This window comes from Dipodomys ordii, unplaced genomic scaffold, assembly GCF_000151885.1.
Source record: "Dipodomys ordii isolate 6190 unplaced genomic scaffold, Dord_2.0 Scaffold24, whole genome shotgun sequence".
Classification (NCBI taxonomy): Eukaryota; Metazoa; Chordata; class Mammalia; order Rodentia; family Heteromyidae; genus Dipodomys; species Dipodomys ordii.
In genome coordinates this window covers 12,857,787-12,881,136 of record NW_012267240.1, presented here as the reverse complement: position 1 = coordinate 12,881,136, position 23,350 = coordinate 12,857,787, and the positions used below count along the sequence as shown (strand labels likewise).

At 34.7% G+C, this 23,350-nt stretch overlaps 1 protein-coding gene across 1 annotated transcript in view; it reads left to right on the top strand.

Moving 5' to 3' along the window:
- The window catches only part of Malrd1 (MAM and LDL receptor class A domain containing 1), a 504,118-nt gene that overhangs the window by 51,295 nt on the left and 429,473 nt on the right, over nt 1–23,350 (top strand). The window contains exons 5-10 of the mRNA XM_013014599.1: nt 4,106–4,202; nt 14,125–14,226; nt 14,862–15,008; nt 18,450–18,601; nt 20,552–20,644; nt 22,768–22,975. Coding sequence (XP_012870053.1) covers nt 4,106–4,202; nt 14,125–14,226; nt 14,862–15,008; nt 18,450–18,601; nt 20,552–20,644; nt 22,768–22,975 — 799 coding nt within the window. The remainder of the gene's footprint in view (nt 1–4,105; nt 4,203–14,124; nt 14,227–14,861; nt 15,009–18,449; nt 18,602–20,551; nt 20,645–22,767; nt 22,976–23,350) is intronic.

Here is a 23,350-nt window from a genome sequence, read left to right as displayed (position 1 = left end):
CACACACACACACACACACACACACACACACACACACACACACACACACCAGGTATATAATGGTAGAATACCTGCCTAGCAAGCTCAAAGTCCTGAGTTCAAACCCCAGTATTTTTTTTAAAAAGAAATAAGGAAGAGGGGAAGAGAGTGAAAAGAAGGGAGAAACTATAATAAGGAAGATAGAAGAAAGGAAGGAATAAACCCCATGGAGCAGGCTGTTAAGAAAGAGGCTTTGCCATTTTCATCTGTAAATCAAATCCATTGCTTAATAAAATTATAGTAAGCTAGTATCTGAGTATTCATTGCAACATGAAATTAATTACTAATAAAGGGGTTATCAGTAAAGTTGGAAGGATTCTGGAAAATTTCTGAACATGTTTAAATAATAATAACTAGTACTTCCTATATGTAAAGAATTATATTTAGGCCAGGCACTGGTGGCTCATGCCTGTAATCCTAGCTACTCAGGAGGCTGAGATCTGAGGGTCGAGGTTCAAAGCCAGCCGGGGCACAAAAGACCGTGAGACTCATCTCCAATAAACAACTCAGAAAACCGGAAGTGGCGCTGTGGCTCAAGCGGTAGAGCACTAGCCTTGAGTTGAAGAGCTGAGGGACAGTGGCCCAGGCCCAGAGGTCAAGCCCCACGACGGACAAAAAACAAAAACAAAAAAAATTATATTTAATTTTTTGCACACATACTCTAATTGACCCTTCATCTGTGTCTGGTGTAGAAGATGGTTTATCTCATTGGTAATTATGACCTTTAAAAAGTGAAGTAACCCTACTAGATCTCATACCAGTTTAGAATCTAGGGTAGGTTTTAGGTATGAACTAAGCAGTAAGTTATAGTAGTTTTCTCTATCATGCTTAAGCACTAAAGGATTTGTAATGTGGAGGAAAACTATTGCAATTTCCAAGTTTTGGTCAAATCTACTTTATGTGATTATTAAGTATTCTTTTAAGTCTTCTGTTAGATGAAAAATGATGTAATTGCATGATTTTGATTAATTACAATCACATTTAAAAACAAATATACGCAATAAAATTTAGTATTATTCTAAATTTTTAAGAAGGTAAGAAATGAGCTGAAGATGCAAGAGAAATTTGATTCCAAGTTCAATCCTTCCCCATTTTACTTACCCTTTTATTTTTACAGCAATTAGTGAGCTGGCAGTAAGCATATCATACAGTATACTTTTCATGTTGAATGCTTGAATTTTTAAACTGAATATGCCAGTGCCTGAATTGTAACATAGAGCAACATTTTTAATAGAAGCTTCTTTTTATTTCTTTGATATTTTATATTAGAAGTGCTACGGAGTTCTCAGCAACTTCCTATTTGAAAATAGACATGAATAAAGATAAAGCATTGATAAAAAAGCATGTAAATTATATCTTCAGCAAAAAAGTTCTGCCTTGATGCTTTTCAAGAGTGAGACATTTTAATGGTTTAATTTGGGGATATTTATTACATGATCACCTGTTAGGGTGAAGTTACTATTTTCTTTTTTAGTCTTTCAAAGGTTTATTGGGGAATAATTAATAATAATATACTAATTAAAAATGTTCTAACATGATACATGATTGTAAGAGTTTCTGGTCATGTAATTACTAATGTGATCTAAGTGGATTGGTGTCTGCTGTCTAGCTGCCATCACAGCTTCCTCTAACATTCAACCAAAGGTCTTGAATGCTGACCCTTATCTCCATCCAGAGACTACCTTCCCTTGAGAAATCTAGTGAGAAATAAATTTCTCATTTTCTCACTAGATCAGTGCAGACTCAAATCTGTGATGTTCCAATATCCTAACTCCATTATCTTTCCTTTTATCTACTTTTCTTTCTTTTTCTTTGTTTATTAGGGAGCACTACTTTGTTCCTTTTTAAAACTTTCTCCCCACACAATCCATATGACATGGAGTTTAGAAAAAAAACCTTATTCCTAAAGTGTTAAAGCAAAGACAGAATGTGAGATATCACTTTTTTAGAAACATCACTACTGCAAAAAACAGAGCTTATGCCTACCACTCTTTGTGAGACCTGGCTCACAGTTATTTTAAGCTACTTTCCAGACCCTAACCCAAATCCCTTAAAAATATTCTTTTCTTAATAAAATCTATTTAGCTAGACTACTTATGCCTATAGGGTTTTGTGTGTTGTAACCACAGTGACTCATAAGTAAATTTCCCTGCACATTGACACATGATTCTTTCCCTAAAATAATGTTCCTTGCTCAGCTACTTGGTACAAATAGCAGCCAGTGTTCACATAACTTTTTTTTACTTAGACTAAGTTAGCATGTAATTTAACAGAACCTAATAAACACAAAGTACCTATTGCAAGATGAAGGCAAGAAGGTAATTGAAAAGCTACTTCAGTAGATCAGGCATGAGCCCACAGGAGCGGAAATAGGGCTGGAAGAAAAACCAGAACTGACTTGGTTCTTGTGTTGGCTGATTGGATGTGAGATTGATTCTAAAGGTCATTTTGAAGTTTTCAGCATTGCATACAGCAGTCTGTTGGTACCATTTTCAGAAAATGAGTAAATTAAGAGGTTCAACTGGAAAAGCAAAACCAGCATATTCTGAAATCAAAGTGACTCCTGTCATTTGGGTGAAAATGTTTTCCAGGTTGCAGAGATATGAAAGGACAGCTCAGGAGAGAGATTATACAAATTTGTATATCTTCAGCCTGGGTGCCAGTTGAAGCCCTAAGGTCTTCATTGGAGAGAATGTGGAAGAAAAAACCATTGATGATGAAATTTAACACACACACACACACACACACACACACACACACACACACACACACGAGGCATATACAGAACAGAAAAAATGGAGGGCCTAGGCTCTGCCTCTCAGCTTTTTCTGTTCTCAAGGCTCTACCATAGAGTCACAGCTCTCATTTTATTGCCCTAAAGCAATAAATAATTTTTCTTTGCTATTTATTAGTGAGTGTGAGAAAAAAAAAACTCTCTAATGATACACCAATTGTCTTATAGGTGTCTTGTAAAGACTTTTTCCTGCCACGGGCCACTCGGATATTGCTAGACAGTATTGGATAACATCATTCATGGGCCGTACAAAATTATCAGTACAAGCAGGCAGCCACGGGCAATCACCAAGAAGTACACAGAAGAATATATATATATATATATATATATATATATATATATATATATATATATATCTGTTGAATCCTCTAATCAATGATTTCTCAGGCCTTATATTGCCCATAGTCCCCCTTTTACCATAGGTAATAAGAAAATACAAAGTGTATTCTTTTTAAATTCCTCGTTAATATATCAGAATATTTCTTCTTGGTAGAGAGTTATACTGGTTTTCTATTATGATATAGTAATAAGTCTTCTTCTTCTTCTTCTTCTTCTTCTTCTTCTTCTTCTTTTTGTCAGTTGTGGGTCTTGAGCTGGGCCTGGGCACTGTCCCTCAGCTCTTCAGCTCAAAGCTAGTAATTTACCACTTGAGCCACAGCACCACTTCCAGTTTTCTGGTGGTTTACTGAAGATAAGAGTCTCAGACTTTCTTGCCCAGGCTGGCTTTGAACTGCGATCCTCAGTTCCTCCTGGGTAGCTAGGATTATAGGCATGAGCCACCAGCACCTGGCTTAATCAGTCTTCTTTTAACAGTATGTTGCTGAACAATACATACCCAGTCAATATTATCTCACCTATGGAAAGTCATGTGCAAGAGGCTAAAACAATCTCATCCAATGTGATTGTGAATACAATTTGAAGAACCAGTGGAGCACAGTGCTAACATGACAATATCTAGAAACCAAAATAGGACTTGGATACAGATCTAGTACATGATGAGTTTATGAACACCTACAATCTAAACATGGAAAAGGGCTGGAGAGTAAAAACTAGACAAATGTTACTTCCTTTCACAAACACATTACATGACCAAACATTGGTGGTACAGGCATAGAAGCACATATTTTTACCTTAGAGAATATTTGCCCTGATCCATTTTATAAGGAATTTATATGGTCATCAGAGAAATTCTAGGAAGTACCTTGCTTCTTATTTGGAGATTTCCTCTTAGAACTCTACAAAATAGTGATGTTCCTTATTTTTCTTGTGCAGGTTGTTTTTCAAGGTCAAATGATCTCAACTTATGAACAGGATGAAGTCATAGCTATTGATGATATATCTTTTGGTTCAGGCTGCTTGCCTGCAGATGGTAAGGCTTTTTTTCTTCCTATTTTTATCCTTTGGTGTAAAATAAGTTTGGAGCAATTTACACATTGTATTGACTTGCATCTGTTCTCTGTTGTCACTGATATTTTCATGAGGGATATTCTCCATTGTTTGGATACACTACACATCAGTGACTAGAATTAGACTGGTATAAGAAAGAGGCTATATTTTTTTATAGACTACAATACTACAGAGGACTGAATGGGTCCATTTGCATTTGGATTTGAATATTTTAGACATATTTTTGCCACCCAGCTAAATCTTGATAAGAGAGATCTGTGCATTCCAGGAGTCTGGTAGTCTTGAAATTAACTTCCTGTGGAATTGGTTAGATTATAGCACTATGAAGATACAAAATAATTGGAGATCTTATAATCTATATTACATTTACACTGAAACAAAGGCATCAATACATTAAATTTATCAAATTTAAAAATGTATTTATATCAGGTCCCTGTTAACTAATAATGTCCACTTCCCCATTTGTATTTTTCCCAATAGAAAATTAAATAGTAAAAGCATAATTTAAGCCAGGTGCCAATGGCTCATCCCTGTAATTCTAGCTACTCAGGAGGCTGAGATCTGAGGATCAAGGTTCAAAGCCAGCCCGGGCAGGAAAGTTCATGAGGCCCTTATCTCCAATCAAACATCTGGAAGTGGAGCTGTGGTTCACAGTGGCAGATCACTAGTCTTGAGGAAAAAAGATTAGGGAGAGCACCCAGGCCCTGAGTTCAAGCTCCAGGACCAGTACTAAAATAAAATAAGTAAACAAAAGTATAATTTCCTCAGGATAAAATAATTTAAATATAACAAGCAAGAAACAGGCATATGTGAAATATGTGTATGTGTATATGTGCCTGTATATGTGTATATGTAGCAGGTACTTATTCTTTAAGATATTATTGAATTGTGGTTTAATATCACAGAATACAGATAGCTGAGTTAGTCCAAATACTTAAGACAGGTTTTTTTTAATTTATAATTTATTTCATTTTTTTGTCGGTCGGGGGAGCTGAACTCTGGGCTTCGGTGCTATCCCTCAGATCTTCAGCTCAAGGCTAGTGCTCTACCACTTGAGCCAGTGCCACTTCCAGTTTTCTGGTGGTTTATTGAAGATAAGCGTCTCACGGACTTTCTTGCCCAGGCTGGCTTTGAACTGCAATCCTGCTGAGGAATTGAACCCAGGGCCTCATGCATGTGAGGCAAGCACTCTACTACCGAGCCAAGTTCCCAGCCCAGCCCCGGGTTTTTATTTTTATAATGAAAAGAAGCATCTTTAGTTCACAGTTCTGGAGGTCCAAGCACATTCCACTATCATCTGCTTGGCTTTAGTTAGCAACTTGTGGCACATAATGGATAGCATCACAGCAGGAAAGGATGCACAAGGAAGAGAGCTTATGGTGAAACGGAAAGCCAAAGAAACTGTGTAGGAGACAGGCTTGTTCCTTTATAACAACCCAGTTTTAATAGCTAACCAGGATCTCACAGAACTGCATAGTTCCTTTCAAAAGCAGTGCCCACAATGATCCCAATGACATCTCAAGATGCCCTTCCCCTCGCAAAGGTCCCACTGTGTCTTAGTATCTCCACTCTGGGGACCAAACTTCCAAGCCATATCCAAACCATAGAAGCTTTTCTTTTTCTTTTTTCTTTTCTTTTCTTTTTTTTTTGTGGAAAGGAGTTTTGGTTGCAGTTTGACTCAGAGACATATGTTGGTTTTCCTAAAATATAACAAGAATTTTGTATTGTGTTTGTGTTTTTTGTGTGTTTATTTATTGATGTAGTAGTACTAGGAATTAAAGGGCCCAGGATTTGTTAGGCAAGTGTGCTATATCTTCAGCCATGCCCACATCCCTGTGTTTAGGTTTTAGACAGAACTTATGTTGGTATGATAGACCTTATAGATATGTGTATCTTGTTACTGAAACAAAGGAAGGATTTTATAGGAGCTACTTATAGTCATTATGTAAAAAATATAAAGATTTGTTCCCATCTTTGTCTTATCAGTGTTTAGTATATATTGGGTAAGGAATCCGTATATAATACATTGAAATATAGACAAATCAAAATTGACATCTTGGCAGGAACAGATTATACACCCCCTCCCAATTTTACAAGTAAAGAATTAAGGAATCAACCCCAATACATTTTCATTAAAAAATAGCATTTATTAGATTTATCAAAAAGTGTACAACATGTCAGTACAGAATATGTGATTGACTACAGGTAAAGCACATTCAACTTCTGACTGTTTAAATCTCCATTTATTCTCCCTCTTCTGTTACTTCAGAGTGCTATTCCTGGATCCAGAGCTCAGACAGCCTAGACTTCACTTTAATGATATATTTAATTCCTGATTATTTCAGCAGTATCTTTCTGTTCTAGGAATCTTATAGCTTCTGCAGAAATTAGGGTCTGCCAAATGAAATTATTCCTAACTAGCCCTATTCATTGGCCAGTTTAGATAATCACCCTCAAAAGCAGAATAGGCAATGAAATCAGCTGTTGGCTTGGTTCACTTCACTGTTGGGCTGCTGCCATTGAATTTGTGTTTACATTACAAATTTATACAGGAACATTCTTGGTAGGTGCTTGGACCTTGAGATTGTCCATAGTTAGACTCTATTATCAATTCAGAAATAAAATGTCGCTCCATCATTGATTCTGGAAACCAAAGCCATTTCCCTAAGTACCCATGATGTACATATTGGGACAAAGCCAAGGCAAATGGGCCATAATAAATATTCAGAAGATAAGTGCCAGATTTTGCAGTAAGCAACATCAAAGACCTCCATAAATTCATTACAGAAGTCAAAAAATGAATTTTAGCTGGAGTAAAAATATCAGAAATTTGACCTTTTAAGGAAACTTGTGGTAAGATAGAAAAATAATAAAGTCTAAAATTTCTAAGACAATAGTTCTGGATATTCTTATGGTTATACTGTAATGGAGAGGATGTAGAAATTGAGTTTGCTAAAGATGAAGCTTCAATAAATTTCAAGTTTAGTTTTCTTTTTTTGGGGGGGTGGTCCGGTCGTGGGGACTGAACTCTGGGCCTAGGCGCTGTCCCTCAGCTCTTCAGCTCAAGGCTAGCACTCTACCACTTGAGCCACAGTGCCACTTCTGGCTTTTTTCTTTTTGCTTATGTGGTGCTGAGGAATCGAACCCAGGCAAGCACTCTACCACTGAGCCACCTTTCCAGTCCATCAAGTTTAGTTTTCTGACTAAGCTTTTTACATGGATGTTAACTTCATACAACATGACAAAATTTAGGACTAGCAAAGAAGATGCTAAAATCCCAGACTGAAATCTTTAGGAAATGTGGACATTAGACCTTCATGGATAACAAAATGGATGTCATGAACATATTTGTATAGAAGCAAATTTTTTTAAATGAGAATGATAGTTATTCTTATGTTAAGCTTCCTATTTTATGGATTATTTTAAAAAAGATGTCATCATCTTTTTGGAAAGCTATTAATTAAGTATTCTTCTTTAACAGGAAGTAAAGATCGAGATAAGGGGCATTCTTTGAAGGCAAGGGCACAGTTTTTTTGCCAATAAGTAAAAACTGAGGTCATATTGGAAGGCAAATACAGCAGTATGAAGATTAATATTGAAAGAAAAGCATAAAGCATGCACTTGAATTTTATAAATGGAAGGGATGTGAGAGGTGGTAAAATTAAGTAGCATTAAATTTCCAAGGAAACTGTGTAGTCAAGTTCAGGCACTATCATAACAGACTGGACCTAGTTAATCACTGGGAACATAAGAGGCATGATTGATTCTGGGCTTCTCTCCAGGCATGCTGGAATCACAGAATATGGAGCTATATAATAAATAAAGTTCTCAGGATATATTGTAAAGTGAACAAGACCAGGCTTAAGAACAGGATAGCTTTTAGGAACCCTGAGCCCTTATTGATTATTTTACTTGGCAATGGCTTGCTTTGGAGCAGCTAGTTAGAATCAGTGGTTTCAGTCTCATGCATTCCTGGTGGCAGAGATAGAGGCTGAGGGTGAAGCATCAGAGACTTGGATGCAAAGGCAAACCAATGTCTTCTGTAAAGGTGGATAGGCTAAGAAGGCATTTAGATAAAAGAAATCAAATACATTTTCTTAAATGACTTAAGAAAAGGGAGGAAATAGTTATGCATATGTTTTTCCTCTTTAACAGAATCAAAGATAAAGTGACATATTTGGAATTTACTTTATGCTCATCACTTTGTGGCCATGACTATTGAGCTCTGTATGTCTCAAATTTAGAGCAGACAGAGTAAAGGGAAATATTTTGGCCATGTAATTGGCTAGGCAGTTACCACGTGGGTAACTTCATTTTCATGGGAGGACAATAAACCCACATTTTTAGCATTTTGTATTTGTAATAAAGACAGGCAAGGGAAGTTGGTTTATGAGTAGAATAAGCGAAATTATTTTCTATAGAAGCTCAAAATTTACATATTTAGAATCATTTTTTTTAATTAAAAATTTTTTTGGGGTGGGGTCTGGTCATGGGGCCTGAACTCTGGGCATGGGCACTGTCCCTCAGCTCTTCAACTCAAGGGTATCACTCTACCACTTGAGCCACGGCGCCACTTCCAGCTTTTTTCTTTTTGCTTCTGTGCTGAGGAATCGAACCGAGGGCCTCAGGCATGCAAGGCAAGCGCTCTACCACTGAGCCACCTTCCCAGCCCTAGAATTAAGTTTTTATGTTTTTTTGAAATCTGTTTCTTCTCTACCATTCCCTATTTGAGTCCTTGGTATAGTCATCATGAAGAGAACTTCTCTAAAATGTTTTCAGATGGGAATAAAACCCCAACAAAATAAGAAAACAGTGCCAGAGGAAAACAACCCTATAATTCTATAATAGTGATTGTTTATCATAGCTTTCATGATTTATGAATTCTTTTAAAATTGAGCAATAAAATTAATATCTTTTTATAGTATTAAAGAAACCTGTTAGATTATATCCACACCTTCACATAGTATAAGTTTAGCCTTAGCTTCTCCCAAGATGTAAAAATTCATTGGAAATTTATTAGAAGGCTTATTGCTTTAGACTTTACCAAAGTAGCAAGTATAAAAAGAAATCCAGATTTGTGACTTGTGATTAAGGAAGAACATATTTAATCAATGATTTTTGAATGACATTTATTCTTGAATAAATTTCTGGTTATAATTTTTTAGTAAAAAATGCATGTCATGATTTATAATCAGAATATTATAAAAGTATATGATTTCTTTTTAAATAGGCTTTCCAGGTTTTTTTCCTTAGTGCCATTTCTGCAGTGTCACAAATACACAAATCGCTCCTTAATTAGATTCTTCATGACATGTACAATACCCACTTAAAGAACTAAAATCCTAGTTTTTTTTTAGTGTTGGCTTTTAGTTACCTTTAAGCTCCAATAACTGTTAATTGAAATCCATTACTAATTGACAAAAGAAATTGTCTAACATATCTAGAGCCAAGTTGGATATTATTTATAACTTTGTCTGCAATATCCTTGAGACTTGGACTTCATTCTCTAACATGTGAGAGTTCCTGGCCAATTTCACTCCACCTGCTTGTGCAAGATAAGCTTTGAAGGATGACAGTCCATAGACACGTGACTTCATTAGTATAGGACCTTGAAATGGTTGGCAGAGCTTCCTCTTGCTGATCATGTGTCATTGAAGAAGGATTTAAAATCCTCCAGATATCTCTCTGTAACCAGATGTTGGTGCAGTAGAAGAACAAGAATGAGAGAGAAAGAAAGAGCAGGAGGGAGAGGAGAGAGAGAAATGAAAGAAGGGCTGACAGAGAAACAGAGAGAGAGAGAGTGATAAAGACAGAAGAATGAATACGAATGCAAATAAAAATTGAAGTAAATAAGTTGTTTCAGAGGTATTATAATTGACAAATATACAAATCACACCTAAACACCCACATTCCACTACTTTTATTATTATAATTTCCAATTAAGAGATCAATGACAATGAAGTGGTCGATATTACAAAGGACAGTTGGCATAAGATACATTTAATTTTTTTTTGCAGTTTGTACTTGTTTATTGGATTAGTTTTGTTTGCAGTATTTTTTATAGTCTTGTATAAATAGTGACAAATGAGCCATAATATACAGCATTTAATTGAACTATGACCAGTATTTAATTATGCAGCTCTGGGGGCAGAATATTTGTAGCTCATATGAATCCACAGAAATTACAGTTTTAATTGTTTCAGGGTAATTGTTATTGTGCAATCTTAGCTTCATTTATTGCCAACATTTCCTTAATTGCAAAGACACTTTCATTGTCAGTGTGTCTAAATCGAAGAGGATTTGCATATTCATCATTTGTAAACTCTCATTATGAGAAGGTCAACTATGTATATATTCATAAAACATTGTCATAACCAATTGGTTCAGCTTTATCACAAATAAAAATGTACATGATTTATATAGAACCTACATTATTTTTTACCTTTTGTTGATTTTTTCTTATGTCATTTATTTACTAATTTTGTTGAACTAATGTATGCTACCACAGATTTTTTCTAAGCATTGGATATCATATAGCAGCAGAAAAACAAGTAGTAATCATTGCATTCATACAGCCTACATTTTATTCAAGGGAAGACAGACATTAAGCAAGTAAATATGTATATTTTATGACATGGCAATAATGACTTTGGAGAACAAGAAAATAAGAACTTGGACAGAAATGCCAATGTGTGTGGGGGGTGAGATATGGATGTTTATCTGATATTTAATTTTCCCTCTTCAATATATCTCCTTAACATGATGTACCAGTGTTGCTGGATATACTTACTCACTCCTTCTTTCTTGAAATATTTTCTTTTTCCCTTTCCATCAGTTTTCTCTTGGACTTCCTCTTATATAATATCTAATTTTTTCTCAGTCTTTTTTTCCTTATGGCCTTGAATACTATTACCTCAGAGCTCAGTTTGTGGATTACATCCCTTCTTTACTCACTCACATTATTATTATCACCCAGTATGTGTCTTTACATCTTTTCTTTAATGCTAATGATGCCACACTTGCATATCAGAATTTTTGCTGCACTTCAACTCCAATATCCTTCTATCAATTTGATCACTTCACTTGGATAATCAGTAAGCACCTTGATAAAACTAGTTCCATATATAAACTTCTGAAGAGGGAAAATTAAATATCAGATACAGTTATATAAAGAAGATTTGAAATTGGAGTCTGTGAGAATCAACAGCACTTTGAGGAGTTATCATAGTCATTGATGAGAAGTAGGTTTTCTTAAGATGGATGCAATTTTGACCGGGCACCAAAGGGAATAATCTCACAAGGAAACAGATGACAAAGGAGAAAATTGCTAGAATGATTCTTTAAGTAAGCAAAAGGAGATGCTGTTTCTGTGAAAATTAAAGAAATGAGTAGAGAAGAGAGGATAGAGACATCTACCAGTTATAGGAGGAACAAAACATTGACAATACACAAAGAGGAGAGTTGGATTCTAAAGGTTGCTTCTGATTTGTCCAGTGAAATGTGAAGCAAAATGATAGACAGAGAATGGTGATTGTGTAGGAAGAGCTGGAAACTTAAGAAGGGGAAAACAAGATTTGAGTCATTGTCTAAGAATGGAGAAAAAGTAAAGACAGATTGCCAGAATCTCAAGTCATGAGTTGTGAAGAGTCTTTCCTCATGACCCCTCAAATATACAGATATACACTGGAGTAGGTAGACACTTATACTTCCCAGAGTTTTTGCCAAGAGGATGTTAGTAAGAGAAAGTCCAGAGGATGACTTCCTCTATAAAATTTGTAGGAGAGGAATTAAGATGGTGGTGGATAGAACAAAAATTGAAGAAATTGTAGGTCTAAAGGCTTGTAGGGCCTGGTACAATCAAAATAAAATCACAGGCTTCAGGACCAGGATCCATTCTGAGAAAGACATCTTTTAGGAGATTTCCTCTTTGGGCAAACATCATGGGGGTATTCTAACACAAGTTATGATGACCCCAGCATCACTAGATAATGGGACTACCTTTGACTATGCAATATGTCACTGACTGAAATGTCAATGACCTTTCATGACTGTGCGGTTAGAGGTAAGATATTATAGGCAGAGCTGGAATACAGAGTGATGGCTGGGGAGTGGGCCACTTGAAATTACAATAAGAAAATATCCCTATTACTAGTGATGATTCTTGATTAGAGAGATGGAGGCAAGACTTTTCATCAAGATCATGAATAAAAAGAATCATGAAACTGAGAAGATGCAAAGAATATTGAAATGACTAAAATTATAGTAAGTGAAGAGCCAAAAATCTCCAGATATTGAATGCACCAAAATCTGTAGATGACTACAGTAAGTTGGTCCAGCAGGAGGTGCAATTTAATGTCAAGATAGTCAAAGCTCAGTATTTAAAAATATGAGAACAACAGACTTCTGTAGGCTATACTAATAGTGTGAAGGATATCAAGTCTTTCTCAAGTACAAGCCACCCAACCCCCCCCCTCCCAAAACCAGGACAAGAGAGCTCAGAGGAAATAGTTCTGGAACAGATCCATTTTCATTAAAGACAGCATATGATTTGCTTAACCTATGTGTAATTATAATCTCATGTTCTCCATTTAAACATTAGGGCAAATTCTTTCTCTGGAAACATGCACAGTTTTGTTGGGGGACTTGCCAGCCAGCACAGTGATGTGATTAAAATACACACATGGACATTGTGGTTTAATTCTGTGTGTGTGTGTGTGTGTGTGTGTGTGTGTGCACGTATATTTTAGTTTAGCCACCTAAAGGGAAAAATTGCTTTTTTATTTTTTTTTAATTGTAAAAATGCTGTACAGAGGGGTTACAATTACATGGGCAAGGTAATGAGTACATTTCTTTCTTTCTTTCTTTCTTTCTTTCTTTCTTTCTTTCTTTCTTTCTTTCTTTCTTTCTTTCTTTCTTTCTTTCTTTCTTTCTTTCTTTCTTTTTGTCAGTCGTGGGGCTTGAACTCTGGGCCTGGGCGCAGTCTTTGTGCTCTTCAGTTCAAGGCAAGTGCTCTACCACTTAAGCCACAGTGCCACTTCCATAAGTACATTTCTTATCAAGCATTGTTGCCTCCTCTTTTGTTTCCTATTTCCTTCCCATCCCCGTACCCCCCCCCAAAGTTGTAAAGTTCCTTTTTCAACATAACGACTTCTACATCTCATTGTTGCAATGGGTCCACCTGTATCCCTATTTAAACGATTTGTTTTGCCCTTCCCCTCCACACATTATACCAACATTAAATACATTGTAAGCAGGGGTTATACCGTGGGGGAGGGACATACAAAGCAACAAAGAAATCATCTTATAAATATGTTAGAAACAATTGCAAGAAAGAAAAAAATTTGCATATTTATCTTGGGGTTCATTTCACATAACATCAACTTATCTGACCTTTTCTGCTTGTCTCAGACATATACTAGCTATTGCAAATAAGGGAAACCATGGGACGTATGTTTCTTTGGGCCTGGCTTACTTCACTTAAATAGAATTTTTCCCAAGTCTTTCCATTACCTAACAAATGGGGCAATGCCATTCTTTCTGATGGAGGCATAGAATTCCATTGTGTATATATACCACATTTTCTTGATCCATTCATCTACTGAGGGGCATCTGTGTTGGTTCCATATCTTAGCTATGGTAAATGATGCTGCAATAAACATAGTTGTGCTGGTAGCTTTAGTATGGTCTTGTTTGTGATCATTTGGATAAATGCCCAAAAGTGGGATTGCTGCGTCATAGGGGAGCTCTATGTGGAGTCTTTTGAGGAACCTCCATACTACTTTCCAAAGTGAAAAATTGGTTTTTTTTAGAGTAAATGTTAATAGTTTAAGAATTTTTCCAGTAGCACTTGCAATTCACTGCTGATTATTGTTTAAATTTAACAGATGAGATGTTACCATGTCAAGAAGCATCAAATAATGAGCAAGAACTATGCTACCCAGATATGGATCTCTGCAAGTTTGAGTCTATGGGTGGACAAATGAGGTGTAAGTACTCAATGGAGATGCCACTTTGTTGGTGGGGTAACAGTTTATGCAGTTCAGAAATCAGTCATAGATCATAGCTGTAAGCCTTTGCTGACACTAGGATATTCTTAGTGTTGGCTGAGTGTTATTAAATGTCTGTGGTTTACTAAATTTGAAAAATTCTAAATGCATCTATATAATATTTTTGTAAAAGGACCTCATAAAATATCATCCTGGAATTGCATACAATGTTTTTTCTTTAAAATTCTAATCTGCTGCCAAAAAGTAAGATTCCAATATAAATGACTAGTTCACAATCATTAATTTAATTCCAATTAAATTATTTACTATTATAAGTAATAATTTATAGATAAGGTCAAATATAAAATGCAAAAACTTGAAAGAAGCAGTAAAAAAATAAATTTCTAGAAATCCTTTTTTTTTTTTTACAACCGTAGTTCTCATTCAGAGAATGCAGATATGGAACAACTGAATGAGGTTTGTAGAACAAAGATGATACACTGTACAGCTTGCTGGATCAAAATTTTCAGATAGTGTGCGTAAGCCACTTAATTGGTTATGGCATGTAACCCTGCTTAAGCAGCCACTCTAATAGACTTGAATAGTCCACCAAGGTATTTTGTTCCTGTCTGTAGTGTGTGAGGCCTGTGGATTCGATGTGGATACATGTGGTTGGACATCAGAGGTTTCAGCTGGGAAAGTTCCCTGGATTCGCACAAAAGCAAAAGAGGTCCCTAAAGTAGCATTTGCACCACAAGTGGATCAAAGTGGCAAGGAGGAAGGTAAGAAATAAAAATAAATATATTTCAGTGGGACATGTGCTCTTCCATCTTCCTCCAGTATGTCTTGCTCTTTGTCATTGTTCCTACTTCTTCTGTAGTGATTTTGTTGGATCATTGTTTAGTCCCCCAAGACTTTTAACTGTGCAAGAAAACTTCTTAAGGGGTTCATACTTCATAGTCATCCTTGGTGTTTTACACATCCTATTTTTTTTTTTAGTCTTAAGTTGTTGAACATTTTTATAAGCAAGTTTTCTTAACCCTGTTCTCTGGTTTCAAGAGTTTGACTCTGCACATATATCTCTCTCCCCTGCACATACATCTCTCTCCCCTACCCCTCTCAGCAATACATAGATTGATCAAAACCCATAACATAGAAACAACAGAGACAAAGAAAAAAACCTCTTATGTCCCTATCTTGGGGTTCATTTCACTTAGCATCATCTTATATAGTCAAATGTACATAGTTTTTTATTTTTTCTACTGGTCTGGTAAGATTATCCTAGACATATACTAGTTGTTACAAATAAGGGAAACCATGGTACCTATCTTTCTTTGGGTCTGGATTACTGCACTTAATATAAATTTTTCCAAGTCTTTCCATTTCCTAACAAATGGGGCAATGTCATTCTTTCTGATGGAGGCATAGAATTTCATTATGTATATATACCACATTTTCATCTATTGAGGGGCATCTGTGTTGGTTTCATATGTTCTTTTTAATGTATTATGTGATTTTTTTTTGTTTCTCTTGTATGTTCTTCCTCCATGGTATAATCCCTGTTGTCACTGTGTTTGATTCCTGTGCCCTGCATCTTGTATATCCATTTCTCTAAATTGGGGAGGGGAAGGGAAATAACAAAATGCTGAAACAAGGATACAGGTTTACCCATTATAACAAAGAGATGTACAAGACACTGTGTTGAAAATGAACTTTACAACTTGGGAGGGAGGTGGAAGGTAGGTGTTAGGGAGGTGGGGAGGGAAGAGATAGCAGGGGAAAAACAAAGGAGGGTAACAGTGCTCGATAGGAAATGGACTCATTGCCTTACTCATGTAACTGTAACCCCTCTGTACAGTGTCTTTACAATAAAAAACTACTAAAATCCCCTTAGCATATTTGGTCCTAATCGTAAGTAGTCTATCATGTTAGTTCCATTCACCAACTAGCATACTTTTTATTTCTGAATCTTTGAAATATTTTACATTGTTTTGTTTTCCCTCTCCTTTCTTAAAAATGTATTTTTATTTGGTTTATCATTACTAACTTACTATGCTATTTTGATTAAAGCTTAACATATTGCTGGTAGAGTTTTAGCTAATTTAACTTTATAATTCTAGAAGCTGCTGAAACATCAACCTGCAAAGAAATAGTATATTTTGACTTTACTTTTTCTTTTTGATGCTAGTAGTAAGCTTAAACTGAGAGCCTTGGGGACTATCCTTGAGCTTTTTTTTTCAAGGCTATAACTCTACCACTTGAGCCACTTCTGATTTTTGGTGGTTAATTGGAGATAAGAGTCTCAGGAACTCTTCAAAATCTGGGCTGGCTTTGAACCATGATCTTCAAATCTCAGCCTCCTGAGTAGTAAGATTAATTGTGTAAGCTACCAGCGCCCAGCTTCAGACTTCATTTTTAATATATAAATCATAGGAACTTTGTATCTGCATGTTTAATATTTACTTTTAAATATCAGAGGGGAAAACAGATTGATAATATTTTCAAATACTACAAAATCTTCAGGTGTAGTTTAATATCGATATCTAAATCTTTTTATGTGATTTGCTAAGAAAGATGACATTTTAAATTATATTCTGTGAAACTATATATAAAATATTATATACAAAGAAGAAAAAACTTACCAATAGGGAAAAGAATTCTTGGAAGAATAATTAACTAAAGAAAGAATGTATAATGACACTTAAAAGGATAATAATTTGATGTTATAGTTTTGTGTCATAGACTACTTTTAAGAATATTTATTGCAGCATTATTTACCATAGATAAGATATGGAACCAACCCAGATGTCCCTCATTAGATGAAGGGATCAAGAAAATGTGGTATATATACACAATGGAATTCTATGCCTCCATCAGAAAGAATAACATTGCCCCATTTGTTAGGAAATGGAAAGGCTTGGAAAAAATTCTATTAAGTGAAGTAAGCCAGGCCCAAAGAAACATAGGTCCCATGGTTTCCCTTATTTTCAATAACTAGTACATGTGTAGGACAAGCAGAAAAGGCCAAAAACCATGTACATATGACCATTTAAGACGATGTTAAGCAAAATGAACCCCAAGATAGGGACACAAATTTTTTTCTTTCTTGCTATTGTTTTTAACATAGTTATAATGTACTATGTGATTTTTTTTGTTTCTTTATATGTTCCTCCCCCACGGTATAACCCCTGTTTTTACTGTATTTGGCTCTGGTGCCCTGCATCCAGTATATACACTTCTCTAATTTGGGAAGGGGAAGGGAAAAAAATGCTTAACCTGGCTTTACATTGTAACAATGAGGTGTACAAAACACTATGTTGAAAACCAACTTTGCAGGGGGTGGTAGTAGTTTTGGAGGTTGGAGGGAAGGGATGGTAGGGGAAAAGCAAAGGAGGAGGCAACAATGCTCGGTAGAAAATGTACTCATTACCTTGCTCATGTAGCTGTACCCCCCCAAACAGTATTTTTTTTACAATAAACAATAATTTTTTTACAATAAACAATAATTAAATAATTAAAACAAAATAATTTTTAAAAAAGAATATTGACTTTCCCTAGTAAGAATACCAATTCAGTTTTGGTATGAAGTGGCTGGGAAGGTGGCTCAGTGGTAGAGTGCTAGCCTTGCATGCATGAGGCCTTGGGTTCTATTCCTTAGCACCACATAAGCAGAAAAAGTCAGAATTTGCACTTTGGCTCAAGTGGTAGAGCGCTAACCTTGAGCTGAAGAGCTGAGGGACAGTGCCCAGTGTTCAAGCCCCACAACCAACAACAACAACAAATTGGTATGAGGAACTTGGAAAGATTTAGTACATTTTAGAAATCACATATGAAATAAGAACCATTGTTTGCCATTCACATAATCATGTTTATTTTTAATATTTTTTCTTCAAGTAGATATATAGAAGAATTGCCATTCAACAGAGCAGTTTATAAATACAATGCATCTTGATCAATGTCACTCTTTTATCATGCTCCCTCGTCCTTCCCAATCTCATCCCTTCCCTCAATTTTCTTAATTTTGTAGGATGTACATTGAATTTTATTACTGCATTATCTTCCCCTTTGTCTCTTCAATCATCATTTCTAAACACCATATCTTTTAAAATATAATACTATGTGTTAAGCATCATTTTGAAAATCTTCAGAAATAAAATTGATGTGTTTAGGCAGAAACCAGCTAATTTGTTTTTCTAAATTGATTCTTTTTCTTTATTTTTAAGGTTTCTATGTATGGATGGGGGCCAAGAGTGCTTCATTCAGTCGGGCTTATCTAAACAGCTCTGTGTGTCACTGCTTCGCCACGAAGTGCCATCTCCAATTCCATTACTCCATGGAAAACAGTGTTTTAAGAGTAGGACTGTATAATAATAAGGTAAGAAGAAACTAGCATTAATTTCAATTGTATTGAATAAGTGAAACTTATATTTCTTGAGACTTGTGTTTCCGTTTTTTAGTTTTGTGTGTGTGTGTTTTATTCTTTAGCCTCATCTCTTTTCAAAGTCATTCAAAAGTCATTTTAGGATATACAAAAGATAATGTGCCTAGCTACTCAGAAGGCTGAGGCCTGAGGATCATGGTTCAAAAGCCAGCCCAGGCAGGTAAGTCCCCATGAGACTTTTATCTGCAGATAACCACTCAAAAACCAGAAGTGGCTCAGTGGTTCAAAGGGGTAGAGTGCAACCCTTGAATAAAAGAGCTCACAGACAGGTCCTGAGTTCAAGCCTTATGACTGGCAAAAAAAAAAGTTAGTGTGATAATTTGCAAAATATTAATCTGTAAAATTTCTAAAATTCATGAAGGCATAGTTAAGAAACTCTCAATTTGACTGAAACTGATCTGTTCTGTTTTAGACTTTACTATTTATTCTATTGAAATATATATATGGATGCATATATATGTATATATATATATATGATGGGCACAAAGAATTTGTTTCAGTACCATTCAATATATTTTAAGGACTAATATTTGCTAACTAAACAAAGAAGAAAGAATCACTTAAATTTTTAAAAAAAATCATACTAGGTTGAGCAACTTAATGATGGTTATGCTAGTGAATAAAGCAATTCACAGATAGGAAGTAAAATCTGTCTTCCTAACTTAACTTTAGCAGTGAGATTATCTGTAGGTAATATACATGAAGTAATATGAGAACTTGTGTTGTAAAGACTATGTTCAGAGATGGGATAAAGAATCACCGAGGGAAGTCAGGCATTTTAGAAACGAGAAATATTTGGCAGTGATTACAGGCATTCTTGATGTTAGAAGAAAGAAAACAAATTTGAGTGTGTGTCCTTCAGCTTAGAATGCTTTGAATAAATCTGTTTGAAATTTCTGCAAGGAAATTGCATTTTCCAACAAAAGTCATGTATACACAACTGGGTGCCACTACCCACTTATGAATAGGATTTTCTTATGTTCTGTTCTTCAAATATCAGAATTCTTATTACAAAGATAGTTGAAAGTATAGGACACATCTGTCTTTGGTTCTCTTTTTATTTTTATAGCATTTTTAGTTATGCCTGACTTTATAAAGGATACTGATCGTATTCTAAGGCATGAAATTAAATGAGTAGAGGGGTTAATACATTAAAGTAATACATTCTCCTTTATTGTTAGAATAGAAATAGTGTCTAGCATTCTGTACCTACAATATAGTACCTACAATAATAGGTCTTAGTTGTTACATCTATTTGATAGATCTATCAAATAAATAGATATGTCTATTTGATAGATCTATCAAATATAGATATATACCTATCAAATATAGATATATAAAATAGACAACATCTCTCTACCTCTTTTGTAGCATGGGGGAGAGTTTTATAAAATGAACACTCCCAACTCCAGAAACCAAAAATTTAACTTCAATTAGGTTTGTTGTACAATTTATGTATCAATAATCTTTGCAATGTAAACCAAACCCAGTGAAACCCTATGTAACCTATAACTTTTCTAATTACTAATTATGTCTTTCAGCAAAGGCATAATGAAAAAAGTATGATTCAATTCAAACTTTTTTTGGTCTGTATTAATATTCTTGATATATGAAGTAAATAGAAGATGGTAGTTGAATATGATTAATGCACATGTTTGCATGTAGGAAAATACTAAGTCCCACTAATATGTAAAAATAATAAGTATTGATAACATTAAACATTTAAACATATTTATTTTTTTCTTCACAAATGTTATTCACCTTATTTATTCTTAATTGTCAGTGCTTTAGATTTCATTGTTATTAATGGCATAGGATAGGGAAATCATTTATAAAATGTAATTAAGGGAGCAAACATGTAAATTTTGTCTCTTTGAATCAAAGGATGAAGCAACATTTTGGACGTACAATATATCAACCCACAGAAAATGGGTGAAAGCTAATGTGTTAATACCAGCAGAATTGAAGACATTTCAGGTATAAGGAAAATAAACAATTTTTCATCTCAAGTTTAAATTTTAGTTTTGCAGTATTGAGTTTATCATCCACTGCTAAATTTAAATTATAATTTAAATTAGGAAGGTAGACTTGAATGCTCTGAAGAGAAATGATACACTTGCTTTCATTACACTTGGCACTCAGTAGGCCAAATATCCCATGAATAGAGGAAGCCCTTTGCATCTACTTTGAAACAAACTTGATCATTCTTGTGGGCTCCTTCCTGACCACTTTCCAACCCATCTATTTCACACAGGGAAGCACAGTGTACAAAGCATAACACAGTAAATGGATATTGGAAATCAGTGGAGTTTGTGCAAGCATGTAGAATATATTAATTTATATTTTATTACATATGGATAGCTGAAGGTATACCAAAATAAAGCTGACAAATGCATATGCTCAAAGAAAGCTCAGCAAATTCTGTCTCTTACTAAATTAAAGATTGTGTATATAGTATATATAAGTTTATCTATGTTGCAGTGTGAGTAAAGTTAATGAGACTAATTGTATGTATAGCTTGCAGAAACAAATTACGTTCAATTCCCTATGGTAGGATCATATTTATGCAGTTTTCCAGGTGTTAAAAGGGAAGAGTCTCCAAAGAACTAATGTATAATTATGTAGACTTTTAGAATTCCAGTGTGGAATTTTTGAATCATAAGTATTTTTGTAGATGTCTTAAGTTGAAGCTTACATCCTATCCTGTTGAATTAACATTCTGACATTAAATTTCAAAATTATATAACCTGATATTGATCTATATAACTTCTAAAGGATGTATTAAATAAGTTTGTTTTTCCATAAAACTAAATTTTTTGTTTTGTATTCAAAGATAAAACAACATGAAATTTAAAGAGAGTAAATTTGGCAGTTATTACAGGTTTCTAAGTGCATATGAAATGTAATTAGCTTTTCAATAATGGCAGACTTTTGAGATTTATGTTTAAGCTCATCAATTTTTTTAAACTTCAAGTGATATTATTTCTGCATATCTGAGCTCTTCCTGCTGTGAAAATGCAAAGCAATTGGTCCACTAATTTATATTCACATAGCAGAAAAATAAAAGTAGATTGCATATAGCAGCACATAAAAGTTTTGTTACTCTTGGACATGATATGAGCTCAATATTATTTTGGGAACTAATTTTTAAAATATAGTTGCAAACTGAAACTTGATCTTAATTCTTAAACAAATATATCTTTTTATGTTTTGAAAAATTTTAAACTGTATGACTTTATTCCTAGTATCTTGCCAGATCTTAAACATCTATTTCAAATCTGTTCAGTTGAACTTTATGTAGTAATGGAATTTTCTCTATCTCTGCTATATGATATGATAGACCCTGGCCACATTGGTCTGTATATTTGATATGGAGCTAACATGATTAATAAATTGAATTTTAGTCTTATTTTAATTCAAGTTGAAGTAACCATCTGTAGCTGGTGGGCAACTAAATTGTACAGCGGTAAATTTGTTACTTGGTAATCAATTATTTGTTACTGTACTCTTACTGTTTATTAACCATTAATCTCTATAGAACCTCAAGCATATTAATATTTTGACAATGTCTTACATTTGACTGCCAATGTAGGATTGTTGACTTGTTAAAGTTGCATATCTCCAATAAAAGTTAGCAATTTAATTGAGAAAATTTATTTGGGACTTATTATCAGGGAAATTGTTGTTCAATATAAGTTTGACTTTTAAACATATTCTTAATTTTTATATTATTCCTTTCCATTACCTGACAGTTCCCTTCACAGTTATAACTCCTATTCTATAAGTACTGACAATATTTTCCCTTTCTCTTGAGACTAAAAAAACTGAGCTCTTAAGATAATGTACAAACTGTAGTTTGTGGTCAAAGTGATTTGGGCAGTTAAATGGAATGCTGAATTTTGTCTGGTCAGGAATCCTTAGTGAAGCAAATGAGTTCATAATTATTAAGCAGATAAGTTGAATTTATAAAATAGAAACTATCAATTGCATTTGGCTGCTTTAAACTGCTGTGTTTTGCAATAACTGTTTAATCTCTTCAGCCTTCTTTAGTTTTTTTCAAGAGTGATAAAGTTCATGAATTGATCATGTCTTTTCTGAAGATTGTTTTTGAAGGTGTCATTTTGAGCCAGAGAAGTTTTATTGGGCTTGATCAGCTATGGCTCTATGCTTGTGCACACAACAACTCCAGACACAGTTGCTTTATGGATGAATTTTCTTGTGCCAGTGGCCAATCCATTGTCCCCAAACCACACTGTGACTCTCGGCAGGACTGCTTTGATGGAAATGATGAAGACCCAGTAACTTTTTGTAAGTGGACTGTGGTGCTTGTGCACCTGTTCTAATTCATGAATTGCATTGGAACAGGCTTTGTTTATCTCAAGGTAAATTAACCTGAGAAATAAGATTGATGATCTTTCTTGCTCTCAAACTATTATCACTATGCTCTTGAGGGTCTCTTCTCTTTATTAATTACAAGTTTTGGTGCTTGCTGCTAAAATTGCAAAAATAAAATCCCTCAATTTGTTCAACAAATGAATCATGATTAGTTAGTGTACATATGCTTAGGTTAAAGAAGAAAATATATTGTAAGCACATATGGGTTATATATATACACACACAACATATACAAGATCATATGCATATATGCTAACTAAAGTATGGTGTATGCAGGGGAAGATTCCA